Here is a 25,891-nt window from a genome sequence, read left to right as displayed (position 1 = left end):
CAAGTTTTAGCTCACACATCAATTACAAATTCCCTTTATAATCAGGCTACAGAAAAGCACAGCTAAGTCATCTGAAGTCAAGAGAAGAGAAATATGCCCAACTGCAAAGATCTGGTAGATGCAAACACAGGCACTGCTCTGGTACAAGTGAGACAAAGCTCATATTCAGGCCTTTATATATCTACTATCTTATCAAGTATGGGGAAAAAAAAATCCAGACAGCAACAATTTACATTAGGCTTAATATTAGCACTAATAAGCCCTATGCATTATACTGTTCTCTGCTCTACTTTGTCAGGACACACAGAGAAATCACGTAGAGGAATTTCACTAAAAGGCCCAAACTAAAACTAGTTTGCCTGCACTACTTTCACTGCTTTACCTTGCAAATGGAACTGACCAAGTGTACACAATCATCCGACTGCATGTTTTAGGTGCCTGTAGTAGCAAACACATGAGTCTTTTCTTATTTGAGTCAGCAGACTGATTTTATTCTTACTGTAAGGTTACTTGTACAATACTGCTTGTTCTGTTTGAGGGTTTGGTTGTTTTGGGGTGTTTTGTTTTAAAGCAAAATACATTTAGATTTCATCTTTATATATCAAAACCTTGTTTATATCTGGACAACTATAGCTCCTATTACACGCTAGCTATGTTTCCTCATTCCTGTTTTGCAGTGAATTCAATCTTCCAATTCAGTCCTGATTCCCCTTGGTCAGCAAGAACAAAACCCAATGATTTTGGTTTTACGACCTACATCCTTGTCCCCAGGGACCTGACTTATCAGAAAGCCAGCAGCTTGTTTCCGAGAGGGCACAGAAGCTTGTCAAAATCCCATGGCACACATCACCGACACACATACACATACAGCAGACTGTGCAGAGGAGGACACTCTCCTACCTTTGTGAGGATCGTCTTCCCGTAGTTCTTGGTGCTGGTTAAGCCACTGTTCAGATAGATGTCCTTCTTTGCAATTTGACTATAATAAGCTAGAGAAGTGAGAAATAAACAACAACTGACAAACATTTTTCTTGGGTTTCAAGGGTTTTGCGGGGAGAGAGAGGGATCCTTGTTTGGGGAAAGGAATAGCTTTATCGTTCTCATAGGCTCACCCATGAGACCCTGTCTCTTGCCAGTTTTTGGAGCAGGGAAACTTTCAAGCACAGCACAAACAGCTCGTGTATTGCAGTAAAGGGCAAAATATAAGAAATTTCCAAGATATCGGCATCTGACACTCCTGAACCACTGCAAGATGCATTCAGACAAAGCAGCCCGTGGTTCAGGGTTTGTTCTAGCCAGCTTGTTCACACCAGATAGCTTAGTGACTTTTATCCTTCCCTCCTTTCTTCTTCCAGCTCCAGCCAAGAGAATGGTCATCTACTCTATCCAAAAACCAGTAACTAGAGTCTAGGCAAACAACACATCATGCTCTGTGAGAGCTGGAGAAGAGGATTAAATGCAAATAACAGGAACTAGCTTCCAACCTACAACTGGGATGGAAGAAAAAGAAGCCTTGCCTTTAGGACAAATGCCACCATGGCTGTTAGATCTGGGAGAGCCAACGTAAGCCAGTCCAAGTGTTCCCATGTCAAAATCTTGATACGTGAAGAGATGAGCAAGGCACACATGAGCTGCTTTCTCCGCAATATCAAAGCTAAATTGCTTTAAAAAAAAAAAAAAGAAAAATTAAATCTTTATAAGACACTTCACAGTGCATACTACAAGTCTATAGGTAAGAACATTTATCTAATAAGCCAGACAAGCACCTCCTAGATCTGGTTCAGTCAGAAAAAAGCAGCCGTTTAGCTGTCCTACAGAGCTGTAGAAAATTAAATGAGTACCCAAGTACATCGTATGCATTCATTTACATAATTTGTCTGTTCATTTCCCCTTTTCACACAGAGGGGAAAACCAAGTACAATAATTTGATGAAGGTCACAAGGCAGCCCGTCTCAGGGCCAGAGATATCAGGACTGCCTTTCTGACTCAGGCCACATATTAATAACACTAATTGGTGTGTGCTCTGTAATTATGCAACGGAGCCCTTTACCATGGGCTACAGGGCACATCAGCTAGTTTGCCTTTGTGTAACATCTACACGTCATGCAAAGGAAGTAGAAGGGTTTAGTCTGTTACCACAGAGCAGCTGTATGAATGAGTAATTCTCTGCAAGGGGCACAAATTTTTAAGGGTTACAACTTACCTCTAGCAGCATTTTCACATCCCAGGCATCTTTCTTATCATCTGGGTAACTTTTTGCCATATTGTAATGCTTTTCTCCAGGTTTTACAAGATTTGGCTCATTGTGGATGATAATCTACATTTCCAAAAGGGCAACAACAATGTAGAGGAATTCTGGTCAATTTCATAGCTACAGAAAAGCTTTCACTGTAATTTTAAATGTCTCAATAGAATTGCAAGGAGAAAAACTCAAACTCGTCATGCTTCTAATGCTAACTTCAGCCTCTGCTAGTTAAGATACACCAACTACAACATAAGTAGCTACACCAGCCTTTTCACAGGACAACATCAACAGTTTTCTTTGTAACACTATACACTGAGATGCATGCTACTCTTATCAAAAAAAACAAATACAACCAGGATTTATACCTAGCATAAATAACCCCAAACCATTTCAGAGTTCTAGTTAATCAAAACACAGTTTAAAGGACTGCCACTTTCCCAGTAACCTAGAATTAGTGCATCACGTTCTTTCCCCCTCCCTGCCCAACTAACTCTTCTTCTTTGTTCCTGCCGACCTTTTTCCAGCACGGAGGCAGCTAGCTTAGCTTGTACCATTAGTAGTCTCCACGTTCCACACCACAACTCTTGCAGTACTCTGAGCTGGTGGAGTCCTCTTTTTTTAATGCCCTTTTCCAGAGTTCTGTGCACTAACATTCAGAAGCCATCATATAAATTGAAGTCACTACATCCCCTGCATCTACCTTACACCAGCCTCTACACTATCATATCTAAGGCAGTCATTAAAGCTCTTCAGGCAGGATTTGCGGGTTTGGCCCATTCAGGCTTCGTAAGTTAAGCACTGGCCATAGACACAAACATTAAATACATGCATAAGAGTATGTCTGACAGAAACAAGAACTGCTCATATTCAGGGGAAAAAAAAACCACTTTAAAATTGAGATTAAATATGGAAAGATTCTCCCAGAAAATGCCCATCTCAAACCCTGCAAGGAACTGAAAATGGGCATGCCGTGTCAGACCATTACTGCCACCGCTGGCAAGATGGTATTTCAGAGTGCTCTTGGCTGGAGTTAATGTAGGATTTGATTATTTTAGTTCTAATGCAGATAAAATTATCAGAAACCCTGATATCTAAACCATGTTCTTATCCTTTAAATTGGAAACTCTCTGCATAGTTCAGTGAATACCTGCTCTATCTGTATGCCGTACCCATTGAAGGCTCCATTGTCCCAGGAAGTGTTTCGGTAGATGTCATCTACTCTGTCTATCAATTCAATCTGCATAGAAAAGAAAAACGAGTTACTTAGTTCCAAGTTTTCATGCAATGAAGATCAAGGCACTCAGAGAAGCTGCAACATACTTATCTAGAAACACTTGCTTCAAATTAAAAATTGAACCTCATATAACATAACAGACATACTCACTGATCCAAAACTAACAGTACTTGGATCCAGACAGTATTATCAAATATCCTTGAAAATTTTCCATCATAAAAAAGCAGTACAAACTTTCCCACTTATCACCCTTGTTTAGGTAGAGAGATTAATATTAAAGAACAAGACATCTTGGGAAACACTTCACTCATATACTCATTTTCCAGGTTTATTTAGGGGAAGGACAGAGGAGGGAGCGGAAAGACAGAGGAGGGAGCTGTTTCTACTGCTTTGTTTTAGCATGACGCTTACCTAGTTTAACTGACCCCTGAGGCTTGCTTCCCTCTCCCAGTCAAAAACCTATTATTTTCCCCATTACAATTCAAGCACAAGGTTCTCATCAGTGCTCACTATCAATACCTCCCTTTTCAAGCTGTTCTCATCTTCTCAAAAACTACCAAACTTGCAAAATGAACGAGAAGTTACAATCAGAGCCACTTGATAGTAGTTTATGTTTTAGTTTCCCAATCACTGTGCTGTTAACAGTACGTATCTATCCAGGAAACAGAACAGCAGGTTAGCCTCAGCACGTCAGATGCTGAGATAATAGCATCTCTGCAAACACGGGAATTGAGGCTCCATCACCTGGGGAATGTAAACATTTCTGGGAACAGAAAGGTCAAAAAGCAAGCAAAGGTGGAACAGAGTGATTAGCATTTCAAAGATTCAGGCTCAGAAAGAGACTTTTGACAAACAACAGACCTCCAAGAATTATTTCATTTGGTTTTTGTCTCCAGCCCCCAAACCCACCCTCTCCACTGCTGCCAAAAGTCTGTGGGCAGGCGTTCTGTTTCACAAAAACTTGTCAGATAGACAACTGGTTTTGGTTGGGTTACTTGGTAACCGGTACCCATGATGGAGCCCTGCTTTCCCAAGAGTGGCTTGGGAAAACCCCTGCCTGCTGATGAGAAGTAGTGAATCAATTTCTTTTCTTTGCTTGTATGCACAGGTTTTACTTTACCTATTAAACTATTATTATCTCAACCCACCAGCTGTCTCACCTTTCCCCTTCCAATTCTCTCCTGATCCCAACTCTATCCTCATCCCACCCAGCAGACTGAGCAAGTGGCTGGGTGGGGCCGAGCTGCCTGCTGGGGTTAACCCACAACACCCATGTACAACCAAACAAATTGTTTACTGCACCCGCTTCTAATTTTATCATTCTGAACAGAGGATTCTGAAATAACTGGGGGGGGGGGCAGGGGGAGGAATCTATACAAGTTGCTTGTGCCACTCATGAGCTTTAAACATGCTAGAACTTTAAAGATACCTGGATTGTTTGCAGGAGATTTCAAAATCCAGATTCTGAAGCTCCGACTGGAAAAAAAAATTCTTAGGCAGCAAATAGCACAGCCGCAAGAAGTATGTGAAGGGAAAGGATTTGTTTATAAGTGAAACGTGAAGACTACTTAACTACACTATCACCAGTATAAAGTATTTTTAAGGTTTGATTTAGCACTTTCCCAGGTAAAAAGCACACACAGCCATGAGATGTAAATCCATTATGCTGTACAAAGTAGTATAAAGTGTATGTTAACTACTGAATTAACTTTTTTTCCTGCATTTATTCCAGCAAATTGTAACAGAGTATATTTACATACCAAATAATTTATAGTGGTACTCTCTTCCCCACGGCCCATGTACTTGAAAAAGCGATGATCTGCCACTACCAACATCTTGCATGTGTTTTTGGAGCTCTCTGGAACAGCTCTTTTCTTCCGATGGATGCTTGCTAGTGTGAACATTTTAAATACAATTAAATAAACACTCAGTTAAAACTGACACTGCTGTGTCTATTATCCTTATTTAAGACACGAATGTGAGTTTGGGTGGGTTTTTGTGGGGAGAATAGGGATGTTTAGTTTGGGGTCAGTTTGTTGGATTTTATTTTTTTTATAACTACTCCTAAATTTTTTCTTCATAGCAGTCTTCAAACTTGTTGTAAGGAGAGGAGTGTACAGCAGTGTAATAGAGTTATTCAATAAATATACCTATAGAGCTTTTACGGTCATAACCTCAGCCTCAACGCCTCTCCTCCTCCTGCTCCTAGTCATCATCCCAACCTCAGCTGACAAACCCAAAGGACAGAGGAAAGAGAGAGACTAAAAACTCTGAAAAACCCATCATAGCTGAAGATGGATGCTTTGAGTGACCACCGAGGCCAAACTGGTCCTGCTGCACAGTGCACAGAAGTACAGAGTTGTTTCAGTGTTCGCCTTAGAAAGCGTACCTCCATTGCTGCCAGCTATCACAACAGACACTACTCAGGCCTGATGAAACAGGTTCCTCTCCTTAGCCTACACGCTGGTAGGGTGACACATCCTTTCAACAAGCCAGGAAGAAACACGCCCTGAGCGACAGTTTCTTCCTTTCATCAGTTGTTGGGGCTTTTTTGGATGGGGGACAAGCATGAGGAGGAGTGCTGCTTCCCCCCCCCCCCCCCATGAATTTAAAGAGCTAATAGTTAAACTAGAAGCAGCAACACAGATTATTGCCCAGGTTCTGATCTTATTGGCCAACACAGCCAGAAGCGCTCTGCTCTCCCAAGGGACAGGCGCACTCACCTTCATTTTCCTTCCGGTCTTCCAATCCTTTTGGCAATAATTCTTCTTCGTTCAGCTTTAAATAACCACACACTTTGGGGGATTGCAATCTTGAGAAATCTTTAATATCTCCAGATCTGTAGACCAGCAGCCTTTCATCTTGCACATTTTCTACAAATCTCCACAGTGGCTGACAGCACAAGAAGAACCAAAATGCAATTAGTTAGGAGCACAGTGAAAACAAAGACTAAGTCTATGTAAGTAAAAAATTATACGTATGCACCATCAGTTCTCCACAGCTTTACGTATACACACACAAACACATTGACTACAATAATTTCACCCACAGCAGTAAGCCTACTGATAAAACTACATCCACAAGAAAGCCAACAGAATACAACTCTTTCATGCTACACATGCATCCAAGAATCTATCATCATCTCAAAGTGGTGGCAGCTACCTGATAAGGCTGTAGAAGACAGAATTTTTCTTCCCCTCTAGAATATGAGCAAGCTGAGGAGGCATCTCAAGGCTCCTCCGCTCCCTCCATAACAGTATAAAGACTGGCACAGCCAGGGTGGAGATGCTTAAACTATGCTAACACATACACTGAGCAGAAGCACAGGACCTGGCAGATAACAGAGTATTTAATATTTAAGTGTACAGCAGAACACAGTCTTCAAGGCAGAAGGCAGGCTCTTCAACATTCAATAGCTACCCACGTCACTTAGAAGTATGAAAACTTCTCCAAAACCAAAGAAAGCAAGGAAACCACGAAACCCCAATGTAAGACGCTAATTCCCACAGCAGATGCATAAGAACCGTGTTTTTTCTTTACTGACACATCCCTATTATTATCTGTATATAAGAGCTCACAGCACCACCACCAAATACAACACGGACAGGGTCTGTTCTTTGTGCAAGGCCAAGTAGCATAGACTGCCCACATCCACAATGCAGAGCACCTGGGTCTGGGTCTCCTCTGGCCCTTCGTTGTCTCAAGCTGAAAGAGAACTGCTTGCTATTTAGAATACTGTGCTTTCATTCACAGCAAAAAGGTCCTGAAACACAAAGGCTGTGCCAGCCCAGCAGCCACACGTCTGCTGCACAAAACTGAGGGAACGTGCTTTGCACCCTAGGGCAAGGTGTGCGGACACCACGAGTTTATATGAAGGTACTCAGCCTTTCTGAATGGTACAGGAGAACCACGAAAACAAAGACAGACAATGACAGAGCATGCTGCCTTTTGAGAATATTCTCTGGCACACACCACCTCTGACTGCGCATGGGCATTGTCACATCCATGGCTGGTTAGGGGCCAAAGTTGACCCGGGGAGGCTAATAGCTAAGCAGCATGGGCAAGCTGGAGCCTCCATGCCATTGCCTGCCTTTGTTTAGCTGTACAGACACAGCCAACAAAGAGCAAGGGGGATGGCTGTGTGGAGAACAGAGACATGCTTACATTACTCTGAACCACAAACACAAAAATGCTTTCAATCACAATCAAACAGCTACTATATGCTCTTAATGTAAAACACAAGTACAGTGGTTTGGGTGTTCTAGTCACATTTTTGTTCTTTAACATGACTGGATTTCCCAGGTTTACCCATAATTCTGCATATCCTTGGGTTTCGAGACAATTACAATATCCATATAACACGCAGCCATAATAACTGTTATTCAGCCATTCTAATACAGCTTGCGCGTGGGAATATACTGCACTGAACAACTCATTAGGATAGTCTCTAATTATATATTTGTTGAATATGGTTTTTAAACCAATGGTTTAAAATAACAAGCAATGAAAATGGTGAAAAACAGAAACAGGGGAGCAGGGAAAAATACCAAATTTTCCAATAAAGCTCTAAGAATGGGAAAAATTCCAAGATGTAACAAAGCCAAAATTTTAGAAAGCTCAACATTGACTCTGCTCAAAAAGCTGCACCATTTGCTATTCTAAAGGACATAATCGCCACTAATTCCTAATATTATCCATTTATGTTTCTAAAAACCTTTCCTGTTTAAAACATACCTGTGATTTATCTAAAACATGCAAATGTCAGAGAACGTCACTCACTAATAAAACTCAACGCTTGCAAAAGTCAAATTGGTTTCACATTTCTCTCCCTCCTTGCCCCAAAATAAACACCGCCACCAAGTCTATTTTGAGCTACAGAGGTGTCAACGTGACGAGCTAGAAAGAGAAACACCCACAGGGGAAAAAAAAACCAACAAAGAAATTATTGTTTGAATATAGCTTTCAGCAGTAAAGCATACCTCGATATTGTATTCTTCTCCATCAGTACTGATCCTCACTGTAAAATCTTCATTGCCAATATGTGCCACAACCTTGGAATTATGCTCTCCTTTAACATAAGCAAGGAAAATATAAATTAATTCAGCTCTATTTGCATGCACTCCTGCACAGACACTGCTTGTTGGATTTTTATAATTGTTTCTAAACTTCATGCCAAATTACTTTCCTCAGTCTCTGAAGAACACTATACTGTCCAGTTTAAAGAAAAAAAAAGAAATGAACCAGCACTCCCCCGCAATCTTAACCTCCCAATGGTCATAGTCATCAAGACTCAGATTTAATTGCTAATTTTGCAGAAAGTGCTGAAACCACTCTGGGGGTTAGTAATGGGACACAGAATATTTCTGCCAACAAAAGCAGCTGGCATCTTACTGCTATCAGCCAGCAGTTTCATGGCATCAGCCTGCATTCCAGTGGAAAAGACTTCCGCCACATCACATAGGCAACATGAAAATCAAAACAACTTAGCAGAAGCTTTAGTGCTGGACTAAAGTGGAGTAAGACACTCTTTCTTTACAGAAAAGTAATCTGTGAAGAACCATCTGAAAGCGTTTTAATATAACAATCTGCACAACACTGCATCACCACTACCTGGGCTTTGTGTTCTGGGACAAGGAACATTCACGTCCTACATTCCAGTTGGAATTAAAGCTACCATCATCATTGAAAAAAAAAAAATAAATCACAAGCTGCTGCTTCAGTAAATTATACCTTTGCATTCTGCCAAACTAAACAGAAGAGTCCTATCTTAGAACCTTAATGCAGTAGCTCAAAAAACCCCACCATGCACCAAACCTAAAAAAACCCACCACAAACCCACCACAAAAACAAAACCAGAAAACCCAAGGGGCAAGAAAATTAAGTTTACTTTTCATCCTAACCGTATCTGGTGAAAATGAGGGCAACACACCATTTACTTTGGTCAAGATACTTGTGCAAAGCTGTGCTTTCTCAGCACTGACGCAGTGTCTAGTCCATACTAACCAACAACATGTCCAGTGAAAAAGTCTTGCCATTGAACACTGTATTCCTTTTCCTTGCCTTCACCATCCACAATTAATGCTTGAAATTTTTCTGAAAAGTGTTCAGCAGTTGCAGTTAAGTATAATTTAAAGTGCCTGTAAAAGAATTTACTTCCATTTATTTTTAAGCAAAGTATACACGTAACACATACATCCAGTCTCCATTTTACTGAGAGTCCAAAAGAAGTTAGAACACATGACCTCCGATAAGGAGGCTACAAAAACATACACCGTGTAATTCATAACTGCAAATATCTTTAAAGAGTCAAAGATGTTAATAAAAAAAAAAACCAAACAAAATCCAAAACAGTCACAGTTTGCTCATGATGCACCTTCTCCATGTGCAGTCCAGCAAAAACAGCTACTGGTAACGATTTAAAGAAAATCAGACCACAGAATTTGTTCATTTATTTTAAATTAAATTACAGTTCTTATTTTCTGAAATAATACAGTCAGAAGACCATAAAGAGAAACTTGAACTCTGCATATTTTTATGATATATTGTCACAAAAACTAAAGGCTATCCCAAGAAGTAGAGAACCTTCCGTGGAAGGAGCCTCAAGGACTTTTGGTTTATGTGGGCTTTGAGTCAAAGATTTTTGGCATGGCCCTCTGCAATTATTCTGTGATTATCACTGGCAGTATCGCAACCTCACGATAAAGTCAGGGTGCACGAGGCAGTGCAAAACAGGAACAGCCAGATATTTGATCCCATTAACCTTTTATACTTGGTACTTAAACATTACCCCCTCCAAATGTTTAGAGATTCAACAACAACGCACAACAACTTGCGTGACGATTGTAGTTGGAGATGACAGACAGGGAAAGGCACATGAGAGCACAGTAGACAAAGACATCAGATGACCAAAATCAACCTATACTTGTTAATACAAAGTGTTATTCTCACTCTGCTCTCCCATTTTGGGTTCACCATTTCAACACTCAGAGCACTTGACTGACACTCAGAATAAAATCCCAACAGCCTTCATCCCTGCTCTCTTCCACCCCTCCTTCCCCTCTCACCCGTGCTTCTATTTCCTGTCTTATTAAAAAAATGATTAAAAGAAGTGTTTCATTGAGGGGGAATTTACACTCGGTACGAAGAGGATTAAGCATTATGAAAAAAACACAACATACATCTCTTGGGCAACACAATACACGCTCCCTGAACTGAAGGCAGATTTTCAAGAACCAGAGGACGGTCGAGAAGTACGACAAAGTAGCTAGATGAGGTATGAATGGGATCCAACCCAACAAGTAGAATTGAAAGAACAGAATAGAACAGAACTAAAGCTACGAACAAAGCAACAGAATTCTTAAATCACTGTCACTTCAGCAGAATAATACAATGCAATTTTTTCTGTTTCCTCTGAGTCTCTTAAAATCATATAACCATGCAGATCACTAACTTAGAAGAACTGGACAGTCATGACAGAATACAAGACAACTATTTCTGGGTTTGGAACTGCACATTATCACAAACGGAAGGAAAATATTATGCTATTTTATTACTGATGATTTAATTACCTTTGCAGGGCTGAAAAACTTAAGAGCCTCTCTACGTGTGTCTCAGGCTGCAGATCCCTCTTCTTTAAAGAGTGTTGCTGGATGCTAGACTGAGAAAGGATGTCGTAGTCTGAAAGCATGGACTCAACTGTGTCTGGAAGAGCAACAAGGAAAGTTTTAGTTTCAACACACTCTCTATTTCACAAACGCACACCTAAACCAGCAAAACAGAACCTCTCATTTCAACAGCAAGACCACAGTCTGCTCTGATTTTAGGTTAACTATTGTACATTTCTGTAATGGCACATTTTATGTAGGCAAGTAGAAATCACAGTATGAGACAAGGCAGGATTTGAGAGAGGCAAACAAGGAATTTAGTTCACTAATAGCAATTTTTGAGCAACCAACCCCATCATTTTTACTGCCACAGCTGTGCAGAGCTAATGCCCTCCCTGTCTGCCCCTGGAAACTAAATGGGGAAATCGTGCTCCTCACCTGCTCATCCCCTCCTGAGTCCAAGGAAGAAAATAATGTAACCTTGGAAACTTCCACCAAATTCACTGCAGATCAGAACATTTATTACCTTTCTGTCCAACAGCAGCCTTCCACTTCCTCAGAGCCGCTGATCACTAGCTTACACCACTCAGCCAACCAACATCACATTGTTTTATTGGACTTTTAAGTAAGCAGCACCACTAGTAAGCGGAGTTTTACTGCCTCTTGTGCAACAAGCCAAGGTTGCCAACCTGAACTCTAGATTGGTATAGCTCCTGAATATTTTTTTTTTTTTTTAACGTTACACTCAATACCGTCATTCACCCCAAAATACGTGCCTCTAAAGACCAAGCTGCACCTGTTCAGGGCAAGGCAATCACTTTGCTTTTTTTTGAGAGGGGGCAGGTGGGGAGAATTAACCACCCACATATGTACACACATGCTTGTGTACACTGGCAGCGAGGCAGCTGCAGAAACAAAGATGACCCTCACAGCCCTCTCGGTCCTGCACCAGACCCACGAGCGGTGATGGACAGGTGACACGGCTGCCTTCTCATGCAGCAGAAGCCATGGAGCAGTGGCTCCCAGGCTTCTTCCACCTGGCTGCCCCTCCCCTGGCATTAAGCAACACAGGAAGGGCAGTGCAGCTGCAATTTCTTGATTTCTGTTTACAACCCACAGGTTGAGAGAACCTGCAACCAATTACCACGCGTTTCAGGTTATAGGCAAAGGCAAGTTTCCATCACTTGTTTTCGTGTTGTGGGTTTTTCCCCCCATTCTGTGCCCAGTTGTTGCATGCCTGACAGCGCCTTCATCATTAGCTTGCCACATGCTGCAGAGCTGGTTCACTATAGCCACACAGTACGCAACTACCTAAAACTCCTCAAAGCATCCTTTTTCTTGAAGAAGCCCATTATAACTCATTGCTCCTGGTCTGACACCTGCCCTCATCCAGAACCGCTTGGGAGGAGGGTAGGGACAGGCAGGGAAAATTAATTGTGACAAAAAAAAACCTCATTAAACTGTCTAGTCCTGAATTTTTTCAATTAAACCTGAGATTCTTTCAACACACTCAGCTAGAGCAGACTCCTCGATTGAAGCGAACGTGGATACACAGGACACTAAACATTGGTTCGTGATACAGAGGAAGCATGTGGTATGTGGGCCATGAAGCAAGAGAGGTGTGGTACCACTGCTGCCCTGCTCGAGGACCTACTGACACGGGGACTTACCAAGCACAAGATCTGCCCGAGGGGCACAACCCCAGCTGTGAAACACTACTCCTTCTGTCCCTTTCCACCTCTGCCTGAAACCAGCCCAGAACCAGGGGAAGGTCATGCCAAAGAGCAAGACGCAGCTGTCACTGCAGCCAAGACAAAATGTCTCAGTTTCACAGCAAGAGAACTGAGAAGTCTGCCAAAGAAATCAATTTTATTTTATTTGGTAGGCAAGAACTTCAGAAGTCCTGCTTCACCTCAAGGCACACACAAACACCCTTCTGGAAATGCCTCACAGGGACACAGGAAGGGTAGTAAGAACAAGACCTACAGAGCGCTGAAGATGAGTAAGATGATTCTGTTAAACTAACGCATGAAACACAGGACACTCCTAGTTCCTGTAACCCTGAAACAAGAATGCACTTGTTCGCATTTCCTCTTAACCTTCCTAAATTTGTTTGCTTTTGATTTTACTTGCAACATAAGTAAAGACTCTAGGCATAAATCTGTGAACTGATTCAGGGACAGACAGATGCGGAAAAAAATACATTGGTAACACTTAAAATTTTTTCAGTACAATTTTCATACTGTGAAAATGAATTCACGATCATGGCTTACTGAAAATAAAAGATGAAATGTCATTATTTTAAACAAAATACAGAACTGTACAGGGGCCAACTGTACAGCAGTCTGTGGATGGAAGCCACAGCAAGCATATACTCGACTACTTTTTGTTCAAGTTTAATAATCTTTCTGGCATTCCTTCCTCATTATCTTCACTATGGTCCAAGAATCATTTCCCAGGGGCTTCAACAGCACCAAGCTGACTCAGGTTTTCCTAAACCACTTTCCCGTGGTTCCTTCCCTCCCAACCCCTCCTAGATTTCTGCATTCCTCTCTTTTTGGAGAAGGACACCCTAATTTCATCCTGATAGTCCAAATATTTATTTATTTGTGATGACCAGCCTTCACTTCATTGCAACTTCTCTCCTGGATGGGGACTTCCCCAGAACATACACATCCCAGGTCTGGAACAGAAACGGGGAAGGAATATCGGTGACAAAGACAATACCGCAAAGCTCTCAAGAAGAAATCCACAGCAGGGACTCTTCCCCTGCCCCCAACTTTTAACTCATCAACTGTTTCCTCCTTTCATCTCACTTCAAGACTAAAACCCTACTGCCACTAGACTTCACAATTTAGCACAGGAAAGTATCTTTTGGATAAATTATGGTCGGTACCCATTGCAGCAGGCCACCCCAGCAGCAGCACAGAGCTCAAAAATGTGCTGGGCAACAGCTTAGCTCACTGAGTGGAGGCCACTACGTATATTTCAAAAGAAGAGGTTTCTCTCCAAGTGCTCAACTACCAGTTCAAATACCAATGGCATCCTTCTCCAACCAGCTCAGCTTTCATAACCAGAACAGTAAATTCCCATGATCTCATGCCCAATCTATTGCCTAGAAAGCAACAAGTAAATGTGGCAAGTCAGCCATTTCATAAGCATTTTTTTGCACTGCATTATTTATAGAAAGGTAAGCTTATCTAGAAGCATGATGTTTTAACCCAGAAGATACAATATTTTTTAAAAACTCTTCACAATTATCCCACGATAGAAAATATCTCTACTTAAAACACAAGATCCAACAATACTTAAAAAAATATTACTTTCAGGATTTAAAAATGGCCACAAGAGTACCAGAGAGGTTTGCAGGAATGCCTGCAGTTATTTCTCCAACCATCCCAAAGGGAATAAAAGCAGAAATAGATCTCCTGTCAAAAGGCACTGGGATGGGATGACAAGCCTACAGAGAGTAGTCCTACAATAAGCACAGCAAACACACTTGGTGAGGATTTTGCAGTGTGACTGTTAAATCATTGGCGTCTCCCAGACTGAAAAAAGGGCTCTAGCCTGTGTGGCACTCGTTAACTACAACCCATGTACTGATCTCCAGCCGATTTCCAATGTTTATCAAACACCTACCAAAAGCTTGTGAGCAGCTAACTAATAAGAGTTTTTCTGGTTCAGCGGGGGAGCGCCTGAATGGTTGAAGGTCTCTGTATTCGCTATTGTTACTATTTCTGGTTTTATTCTCCAAATTATGCTGCTCTTCACATATTAAAATATTTTAACTAAAGTAACCAAATATAGTCACTTCAAATATAATTCACAGCCTCAGTCTGAATTTGGACCAGGAAACACAGACTGGAGTCTTTCCAACTTTAACCATATGAGCTAAAGCAGGTCTCCATCACCCTAAATAAAACAGCTGCCCTCGTGTTTGTGGTAACAGCCGGTTACTGGCTGCGATATAGTGGGATCGTCTGACAGAAGCACCATTCCAGGGAGTGCTAAGGTAGAAGGCAAATACATTCATATCTCAACTGAGCACTCAGATGGTCTTCACCAGCCAGGAGGTGATGCAGTCATGCCTAAATGTGTATGTGTACCTTCTCTTAACAGTTTACACTGCTTTTAGGAGACTGTTGATGAAGAGGATGTGTTGAGAAGTTCCATCTGTGGGAACGCTGTTCCCCAACAGCTCATTACACGTGCTGTTACATCTTTCTCTGGTGCATCTGGTACAGAGCCATTGCCAAAGACAGAAAAAGTGAACTGAAACATTTATCCCACGTGAAACAGCCCATGCTTTTAACAGTTTAGATTAATCATTTACTTGTTTCCACCGAAGAGTGGCTGCTGGTTTGCTCATTCGGTATATGTGAACAGAAGAACCTGTGTGAGAAACAGGTTCAAAGTAAGAACCAAATGTACGTCAGCCTGCTTATAAACGGTAACAGGATAAAGGTTTACACTCTGTTTAAACACATTTCTAGACAAACCTGTTAGTAAGAACAGCCAGCCACGTCAGCATTGCTGAGTGTTTTAAAAGGCATGTTTTTGACTTGATCCCAACTGCACCAAACTTGCTAAACCATGTGAGAAAACAAGGTGCCTGAATTCAGTTAGTCACCAGTACAGCACAGACAAAGCCTCGGGGTACAGATACACAGACCTCACACTGGGAGGCAAGGTAGGCTGCTGATTTACTGTCTACCAGCTACTCCATGGTATACTTTCCCTGCAGTTACACAGGGTAAACTACTCTCTACTCACCACACGTTCAGAGGCACCAGCAATGGAAACCATGGAAAAGCTAACAGCTTACAAAACCCCCTTTAGCTCACCTCAGGAAAAACTTGTTTATATAGCTGAACCCTTCCTACTACTCCAAAGTTTTTTGCTTACAGTAAGACACACATCTGTTTCTGGACAGTGTATTTCCTTAAGGGTGCAAATTGTTTAGCAGAAGCTGTACAGGTAATTAAACTGCTCTTTCTAGTGGTTTTCAATACAGCTGAATACCCCCAATGTTTCCTACATGTTACCCCACACACTTGCAACCTTGCAAATTTTCTCCTTCACTAAACACATCTTAAATGGGGATCACTGAGAACAAAATTTATTGTTGGATCTACTTGATTCAGTAACTCAGTCTATCCTATTAGTGAAAGCAGAAAGCACATTCTGAAGAAAAAAAAAAAAAGAATGCAACATCCTGCTCAAATACTGACATTACAAAAAATAAGGAAGGCCACTGAATGAACATCTTCATATTCAAAGTAAAACAAGGGCAATACAGCTTTTTCATCTTAAACCTGAACAGCATCATAAGACTCGATGCTTAAAAAAAACCCTAAAAAACCCAACCCAACCCAAAAATCACATGCTTCCATATATCCTGCAGAAAGAAGAGCCAAGTCACAGGATGTAGTGTTCTCTGGAAACAGATCATTTGTCTGGCTCTCCAAAAACTGTCAGCCTTAATACTCTGCTTAGGTACCACACCACAAAATCCTGCTGTGGCACAAAGTAAGTTTGAGTGCAGCTGACTCCAGGTGAAGACTAACTACTGCCTGGACTACACTTGTGAGACCAACCCCTTCTCCCCATCTGACTGCATCTCTTCTTGTGGATACGACTTCAGATTCGCTCAGACATGACCTTCCAAAATTCAAGGCACATCACAGGTACTGAGGGGGGAAGGACTTTCATGATTTCAGTAACAATCTGAAAAAGTGATAAAGGAAACCAAGGAATGCAAGGGATACCATGTTCTCATTCAGCACCTCAGTAATTATGGATCAACATTGAGTGGGTGGCAGCTGTAGGTGCCTCCCTGCATAAAAGAGCCCCCTTCCCTTCCTACCCCCCACTCCATATACCTACACATGTTAAAAATGCAAGTATCAAGGAAGGGAAAAAATATAAATAATGCACACATACTAAGAGCAGCACAGGAAAACAGGGATGGATATTGTGAAGAGATGCAGGACACAAGTGACATAAACATGGGCAGTACAGTCACACACATCGGTAAGAACAAAAGACATCGGGAAGACCATCAGAACCATTGAGAAGGTTGCAGGATATCCCCAACATAAGCAGGTTTCAGTGTGGCATATGGACTCTGTAGAACAGGACAGCAGGATATACTGCTCTTTGTTAAAGAAACTTGCCTCTCCTTTAACCTTTTATTACACACAGCAAAGGACCTCCCTCGATCAGTCTGGGAAACAGGCAAACTCAGACTCCTGTGATTTATAAAAAAGTTGGGGAAAAATAAACTATCTGTTTATAACAGAAGTTAGACATAAACTTCTATTTCAAAGATAAATCTCTACTGTCTACTAAACACACAATTAAATCCTGGTGTAACATTAAGAGAACTCTGCACTGAAGAGCTGGCTGGCTGTGCTTCCTCACTTGGCCCTTCCAGACAGAGCAGAAAGCTATGCTGGGGCTTCTGCACACACACACAAAAATTCCAGAGCAGCAGAAGCATGAAGCTGAGATGAGTCACTGCTGCTATCAGCACGAACAGCAGCAGTGAAGCTGTCAGTTTTTACAGTGGGGGGGAACGGAAAATAAAACCACCCCAAATCTTAAATGCAAACAAGAATTTTACTTTCTGGCTGCTTAGAGGACAGACCATATTGGCACTACTGAAAACCATACTCGCTGAGCACTTGATTACGTTCCCATTACAAAAATCTTGCAATAGTTAAGGGTAACTCTTAATAATTAGTCTAATCTAGTGTTGATGTTCTTCCCTTTGTTGACTTTGAGTACTTCTCAGGAATTACACTTTTATCACTTTTTTTTTCAGTTGGCAATGGAAACATTGACTGATTCACACAAACAAAAGAAAACAAACCCAACAAAACTACTTTAAAACCTTGGTATTAAGTACTTCCACAGAATAGATATTAGCAATCCACAACCCCAAAATCACACTGACAATTTGAATTCAGTAAGGCTGCGACTACATGAAACATTTGCTGTTTATATGGAGACACAGTGTAAGAAGACTATCACCTACCCTGTAATACCACCTATAGAAACACTGCATCTACAAATTCCTGCAATGATTTCAAAACAATCCCACCGCATCCTGGGCAGGTAGCACATGCTGCAGCATACTGCTATTAGGCTGTGTGTTCTTGGAATCTCCTCCTTGGCCTGGCGAGCTACACACCAAACCTCCAGCTTGCAGAGTCAGACTGCAAAACTAGCTCAACCCAAAACAGTTGTCTCCCTTCAAAGGATATTAAAATGGGATAAGAAACAGTAACAAAAATGGCAGACTATGGCAGGGAAATGAGACATCTGGCCCTTACCTGGGTCTTGCCTTAGTCTCCAACACACTTCAATCCAGAAGGATAAAGTTTAATCTTGCATAAGGATTCTGTCACCAATTATCTCACTGCATGCTCTTGACACAGAGCTAAACTTCCAGCCCCTTAAACTCTTTGGCAGCCATTTACATTCCTAGCCTCACAGACTTCCTGCATTTTGTCACACGTGTGAAGCAGAATTCAAAACTGACTGCAAATGACGTTAAGCTGCCCTCTGTATCACTTGGGTCCCCCAATTTATTCACCAACACCACATTTGTTTTTTCCACTTAACAACTTGTAAATTCTATTTTTTTCAAGTGCATTACGTAAGTCTGTTTAAAATGGGTCATTATTTCAGCTCATTTTATGTTCTGCATTATTTGAGCACTGTGGAGAAAAAACAATTCAGGCCCAGGTTAGCTGCCTCAGATTTTATTAGTGCAATACAGCAGGTAGAAAAAGACCACCAGTGAGTGATTCAAAGAATATCATCCATCCAGGAAGGAACAGCTATCTTACTTCTTTCAGTTCCCTGCCTAGCTTGTGATTAAAAAAAAATCTCATTCAAAACAGATTAAGTAAGACACATTTTACATACAGACTCTACTCTGGGCAATCCTGGATGCATGCTGCTTAGTTGCTGCAGACTACTAATACCACTGTGTTGTAAAACAGATTCAAGCAGTTCTTTAGACACATTCAGAGATACGTTCAACAGCACTGAAACTCAGTATTTGCAGTGTTACTCTTCTCAAGTACATTAGACCCTGTTATCATCCAGATATGTCTTAGCTCCAAGACAAACAGCATTAATATTTAATAGTTATAAAAGGTTATCTTCAGAGATAAACAAGAGGGATAAAAATTTTAAAAGCATTGACATTAATTTTTCAGAGGCAAAACTATAATAACAGTCATTGTATTGACTAGTAGAGTTACACTTCTCCCAGAAATTAATTCCTGCTGCCAACATTATTAAAAAGAGCTTCCAGATCATCTAAAGGCAAACTGAGGTGGACACCATCCTACCTTCATCCCTCACCTTGAGCACAATGACTACCACCCCCCAACACAGAGGGCAGGTACTTGGACAATCATGCTGTAAGGTAGTCCAGGGAGCGGACACCACAAACAGAAAACACCCGAAAGCAGACACACTACACCTTATGGAAAAAAAGCAATCAGCTTCTAGGCAGCTTAGCTCCACGAATGTGCTCGCAGGAATGGGGAAGGGATCAGAAAGCTGAGGCCAGGATTGTGGCAGTCCCGATTTAGATCTGTTTAGCCTGCTGGAGCACCACACCCTAAGATTACTTCAGCTCAAAAATGCTGGGAAACGACCCGCGTCTTTTATCTCCTTATTCTACTCCTTGTCAAATTCTGTTTCTCACTGTATAATCATTTTTTTCCTTCCTGAAAAACTGAACTTACAGAGAAACAAGCAAGAAAGTTCTTAATAGAAATCACAAAATGGTAATCCTTGAAACTTCCTTAGATACTGCTCGCCAGAAATCTGATTTCAGTTCACGAAACAAAAGCTGTGGTTAAACAGAGCTCTCAAAATAGCAAAGTTGAAGTTATCAGAAGGAAAAGATAATATTTCAGAAAACCAAGCTGTGTGTAAGATGAAGACAACAGAACTCCAGCAAAGTATGAACCTAAAACCACAGTAAAGTAGGCAAAGATCTTTTGAAGAGCAGCTTGTAAAAGGCATAAAGCTAATACTTGAAATGGCTTTTTCTGTATCAAAAGAAACCACTCAGCTAAATAATCAAAGGGACTTTTAAAACAAGTAAGCTGTAAGTACAGCTCCAAGAACAAATGCTTAAGGCCAGTACCAAAACATAAAAGAATAGCTGACATGAGCATTTACTGCAGAGACCAAAAAAATCCCCAAAAGCTTGCCTTGATAGGATGATTCTAAAGACCTACCTCCAAGACTCAAGAAAAGGGGCTTTATAACAAGGAGGGAAAAAAAAAAAAAGGCAATAAGTCAACAGGACATAAATGTATAAACCCAAGAGTTATAAAGATTTGAAAAAATTAACCTGGTCAACTACTAATCATGGTATGCAAGTACAGTGCCACTGGTCTTGCCGGAGGTGGCCTGAAAAGTGGTAAGTACAAGACCAAATTCCACTCCAGGTATCACCTAGAGGCCTAATCAACAAATACACTCAGTGCCCCTACCTGAAAAACAGGTAATAATAACAAAGTGTGAATTACTAGACCTGTGGCTGCCCCATATATATTAGTGTTTTGAAAGACTGAAGTGTGTGGATAAACGTAACACAATTAATGGAGCACACCTGGATTTTTCAAGCTCCCTCATGAAATGCTTTTATATATTTACTGAACAACAGAACAAAACGTTTGATGACATTCAGTGTGTGAACATGTGAAATAACATGAGGAAAATAAAACCTCCATGTTATCTATGCAACAAAGTACTTCAGCATAGTTACTGCCACTCACAAAATAAAAAATAAAAAAAATTAAAAGAAAAGAGATCTCGGAGTAACTATTAAACAACAAAAAAAGGCCACAAAATAGTCAGAAAGAAAACAAACCCGAAAGCATTCAATCACTATAAAACCATGGTACCTTTGCATCACAAATACTGCTTTGCAGTCCTGGTCACACATCTCAAATAAGTAAGAATAAAAATCCGATACAAATAGAAAGTATACAGACAAAAGTAATAAAGATCAATAAAGTAATTTTTCCCTCGATACTAAGAATTATTATATAGACCATGATTTTCCCACTGGGGAAGAAAAATATTAAATAGGAGACAAATTACATAGGTCTGTAAGTCACTAAAGGTGTGAAATTAATAATTCTTCCATATTGACCATTTCTGACAATAGAAATGGTCAAAGTTTAGAAACAGAAGAAAGGACTTCTTCCTCTACGCAGTATTCCGTAAAATTGAAGAGCTCATAGTCCAGGCATGGTGCTACAGAGGCCAAGAATACAAAAGCTGTTAGATAAAGGAGCTATGATTTGTGTAACCTTTAGAAGGCATAAAAATCTGACGGCCCAAGACACAATCTCTGTATGAGGAGCTCCCTGGCCTGCCTGATGTTGAAAGGACACGCTATGTTTGTTCTGTCTCTGTTACGCTTCCAGGAGCATCCACAAATGAACCCCATCCTTCCCAGCTTCCTGCAGTCACCAGCTGCTGAGATCTGCACAGAACCACAGGCCCACCTCAGGTGTGGGAGAGGAGGGCAGAGGCACAGCCATCAGGATGTCTGCTGAGAGATCTAAGCAAGCAAAGGGAACTCGAAGCACTCGCCACCGGCCACTCCAACTGGAGACAGGACATCTGACTGGGTAAGACACAACCACTGCCTCTCGCAAGAGCTCAACTGCCATTTCAGCGATAAGCTTTTGCTTACCAAACATAACTTTGCAACTTCTTCATTCTGAAGTAAAAGTTTAGGTGCAAAACTAAGTGTAGGGAAGTTAAATAAAGCAACGGTTCTCCGGGTTAAGCTTTTCTAGAAGCCACATTCAGCTCCAATAGCTTCAGGCTCTCTCTGCACTGGTGCCTCTCCACCCAGGACTGTGATGAAGCCATTTGTACGATTATCCTGCCTCAATTCAACACAAACTCTTGGGAGAAAAGCTCGTTAGCAGACCTCAATGCGAAGATAAAGTGGTCACATCACACACGGCCCCCGCAGAGAGCAACGACCGCGAACCCCAACGCCGCCTCCAGCTGAGGGGGGGCCCGGGCGCCCCCCACCCCCACCCCGCAGGCCGGCAGGGGCGCAGCCGCGGCCTTGCCCGCCGCCGAGGGCCGCCCCCCAGCAGGGCGCACGGCCAGGCCGCAGAGCCCCTTCCTCCCCATCGCCTCACGGCACCGGCCCTGCCCCACCGCCCTCCCCCCTCTCCCGCACCGCTGACCCCTGGCAGGGTGGCCGCGCCCCCGCCGCGCGGCGGTGACGTCTCCCCCACCGCTACCCCTGGCCTGCTGCGCCCGTCTCCCCCCGGTTTCCCCCACCCCTCAGCGGTCTCTCCCTCAGCCCACCGCTCCTTTCGGTAGCGGGGAGCCCCTGTCCTCCCCCCGCCTCTCAGCAGCAGTCTCTCCACATCCCACGTACCCCATCGCCACCCCTCGGCAGAGGCGCCCCCCCCGCCCCGCGGCAGTGGTCTCTCCCTCACACCCTCTGCCGCGGCTGCCGTGGTCTCGCCCTGCCCCTTACCGTAGAGCTGCCGGCGCGGCGGGCGCCCCAGCGCCTCCAGCCCGCCCGGCCCCCACAGGAACACCAGGGCAGGGACCAGCCACAGTCGGAGCCTCATGGTCCGGGCGCGGCTCCCTCCCGCACCGTCCGCCCGCTACGTTCGCTCACATCCGGTCGGGGGCGCTTCGCCCTCCGCCCGCCCGCCCGCGGCCCCTCGCGCCGTGCCGGGCCCGCCGCCCTCCTGGGCCCGCACCCGGAAGCGCGGCGGCCGCCCGCGGAGCATTGTGGGTGCAGGCGGGGCCGCCATCTTAGGCGGCGGGGGCGGGCGCTGAAGGGAGGCGAGGCCCGGCCCGGGGCCTGGCGGTGGCGGGGCCGCAGTGGGGGCAGCCCGCCCTCGGTGCGGCGTGGGAGGCGTCACCGCGGCTGCTCTCTCTCTCCGGGGCCGGAGGGCGTGAGGCGCTGGTTGCCCCGTCCCGCCACCCAGGGGCACTCGCTTTCCTGGGGCATCCTCGCCGCGGCGCCCTCACTGCTGTGCCCGAGGGCGAGTGGGCCTCCCGTCTGCCTCCCGGGAAGGAGGGCAGGGAGGGGGCGCCGTGTTTCTGCAGGCCCCTTTTGGGGTGAGCTGGGGATGCAGGCCTGCGCGGGGCGGGGGGGGGGACTCCAGCGCTCCCGCATCTTCTCACATGCACAGTGATGTCTCTTACAGTTGCGTGTGCAGCTCGCAGGAGACAGGTTTTTCTCACTTCGTGCAGGTGACTTTACTAGGCAACTTTACTTGGATTTGTGTGGCTCTTAGCACGACTGAGGATTGTGGTACTTGATATAAATAATGACTCCGTGAGTCAACTGTTCCCAAACAGCACACCTTACTTCAATAAAAACACAGGGAAAACATACTTGAGTTACAGCTGCACTGTAGCGTGCCAGTTTTCTGGAATTGGCTTGATCTCTTAACCTATTTGCAGATGCCTCTAGCAAAGATGATGGCAAGTAATGCAGTCAGCAAAAATGGAGAAAAATTGACAGAGTCACCCATCCTGCTTTTTGCCGCACTGCTCATTAGTTACCCTGAAATAATGAAATAGCTATAGCATGAATAAAATTACTCAATTTTTTATAAGAACATAAGGACTGACACGGTGCTTAAACCAAGAGTGTACATATGTCTTCCCGTTTCTTGTATCCAAGGTTGGGAAGATTATAAGAGGCCAAACTGCTGGTGAAGCTTCCAGTGGGTCTGCTTTGAATTTCCAACAGTTTACATCTACTGACTCTAAATCAGAAGCCTTGGCTTGTTCCTTAGCAGCTCACAATGTATCTCCTCTAGATGTGCATCCACTTGACCCTCTACTGCTTGTAAACTTGTAGCATCCATGACATCCTGTGACTGGGAGTTCCACAACGTAATTCTATGTATGAAGAATCACTTTGCTTTCAACCAGGCATTTCATGACACCATTTGATGACCCCTGCTTCTTGCTTTGGAAAGGACAGTAAACAATTTTTTCTCTGTGTCACTCATCACTTTATAACCTCCATGAAATCCCCTTTCAGTCTGGCAAGGTTTCTCTTGCAGACTGACAAATTCAAGTGAAATTTAGTTATTCTTTCAATGGAAAGTATTTGCTGCTATTCTATGAACTTTACCATTTCTACCATTCGTGTTTGTGGTAGTGGGACTGGAACTGCATACAGTGTCCAAGACAGGGGCACACAGTGATTTTGTAAAGTGGTATAACATCATTCCCTGTCTAGTTCCCAATATTGTTCATAAATATTTATAATGTTTGATGTGCTGTTGACCCCCACTGAGGTGACATTGTCTTAAAAGTAACATTAAATTTCCAAGATCTCACTCCTGAGGTGTAATGGTCAGTTCAGACACTGTTATTCTACGTGTAATGCAGAATTGTGTTTTTCCCACGTGCATTATTTTGCATCTGTGTGTATTCACAATCATCGTTTTGCTGCTGGTCACTGAAGGCTCAATTCAGCTGCCCATGTGTAGGCGTCTAGTGCTATTTCAGATGCCAGAGGGTGTCTTACCGAGGCTCCAGAAGAGCATGGGTCTCCATTATGTCCTATGCCAGAGCCATTAAGATGTCTCTCACATCATAGAGCATGAGTATGGATAATTGAGCCCCAAGTATTGCAAGGTCTTTCTGCAGTTCTTCTCAGCCACACCTTTTCTTTCCTTCCATGAATAACACAATATCATCAGCAAGCTTTGTCTCACCACTCCTCACCTCCTTATTCAAATTATTTATGAATAAGCACAGACATGTGAAGGTGCATTAGTGACTTCCTTTCACTGTGAAAACTGACCATTTGCTCTTAGTCTTTTAAACACATTTTAATCCATGCAGGGGTCTCTTTTATCCCATGGTTGCTGTCTCCTTAAGAGCCTTTGGCAAACAGGTGTTGAAAATTTTTCAGAAATCCCAGCAAACTCCCTCTCTCCAATCCTTCTTATCCAAGTGCTTGCCGACATATTCAGAAACTGTCATGCCAATTTTATAAGGCAAGACTTCTTTTTGAAAAACAATGTTGACAAAACCCATGTTGATCTTTCCATAGTAAATCATATCTGTCCACAGATGCACAAATTCTAGTTACTACTAATCTCTGCAGAACAGGTGTAAGTTTGAATAGTTAGTAGTTCTCCAGCTTTCCTCTAGAAATATTTTTAAAAAATAATGTAACATTTGATACAATCCACTCCTTAGATGCCAAGAAAATTTTAAGCAAAAATACACCACAGTTAGAATTTCAGGTGTTACACCCTTGAGTTTCTTGGATGAACAGAGAAAAATCTGTTGAGAATGTTACTGTTTATTTTGTCTACTCTTAATTTATGAATCTTTTCTTAAGTCAACATCTTAGTTCGAAACAGATGGGAGAGAAGGCCGGTGATTAAGTGTTCCAGCAGAGGAACACAGCACAGGAAGTTCTCTTAGGTTTTCCACTATGGCCTTATTATCATCTCTGAGTGCTGTTTTTATGCCCAGTTCAGTTGGTAGGTTTCAGAACCTACCAAGCTTCTGCTACTTGGTACACTAAGATTACTGAAATCCTCTCAAACCCTCTTGAAAAGGATTTACTATTTAATTTCATACCTTTTATAACTCTTTCCTTTCATGTCATTCATGAGATCTATTGTAACCCTCTGTGGCTTTTTTTTCCCCATTTTTTTTTTCTTATTTGTTTAGTCTTCCCTTGTGTGGAATGATTTTATGTTTGTACTTGTTCTAGTTACCTCTTAATGTGTTGGGGTTTTT

At 42.7% G+C, this 25,891-nt stretch overlaps 1 protein-coding gene across 2 annotated transcripts in view; it reads right to left on the bottom strand.

Moving 5' to 3' along the window:
- Positions 1 to 22,889, bottom strand: part of ADAM17 (ADAM metallopeptidase domain 17) — a 36,486-nt gene extending 13,597 nt beyond the window's left edge. Inside the window, exons 1-10 of one of the 2 annotated variants that reach the window (XM_055810104.1) lie at positions 22,635 to 22,889; positions 11,048 to 11,180; positions 9,483 to 9,616; positions 8,459 to 8,547; positions 6,203 to 6,371; positions 5,240 to 5,370; positions 3,393 to 3,482; positions 2,204 to 2,317; positions 1,518 to 1,662; positions 901 to 989 (exon numbers count right to left, since the gene is read on the bottom strand). In XM_055810104.1, coding sequence (XP_055666079.1) covers positions 901 to 989; positions 1,518 to 1,662; positions 2,204 to 2,317; positions 3,393 to 3,482; positions 5,240 to 5,370; positions 6,203 to 6,371; positions 8,459 to 8,547; positions 9,483 to 9,616; positions 11,048 to 11,180; positions 22,635 to 22,731 — 1,191 coding nt within the window. In that variant the 5' untranslated portion in view covers positions 22,732 to 22,889. Of the gene's footprint in view, positions 1 to 900; positions 990 to 1,517; positions 1,663 to 2,203; positions 2,318 to 3,392; positions 3,483 to 5,239; positions 5,371 to 6,202; positions 6,372 to 8,458; positions 8,548 to 9,482; positions 9,617 to 11,047; positions 11,181 to 21,824; positions 21,847 to 22,634 lie in introns of those variants that run through there. The other variant, XM_013299796.3, reaches the window with a different exon arrangement.
- Positions 22,890 to 25,891: the final 3,002 nt, after the last annotated feature.

This window comes from Falco peregrinus, chromosome 7 (genome assembly GCF_023634155.1).
Source record: "Falco peregrinus isolate bFalPer1 chromosome 7, bFalPer1.pri, whole genome shotgun sequence".
NCBI lineage: Eukaryota > Metazoa > Chordata > Aves > Falconiformes > Falconidae > Falco > Falco peregrinus.
The sequence above is the reverse complement of the archived record's forward strand: the minus strand, read 5'-3'. Positions and strand labels throughout refer to the sequence as shown.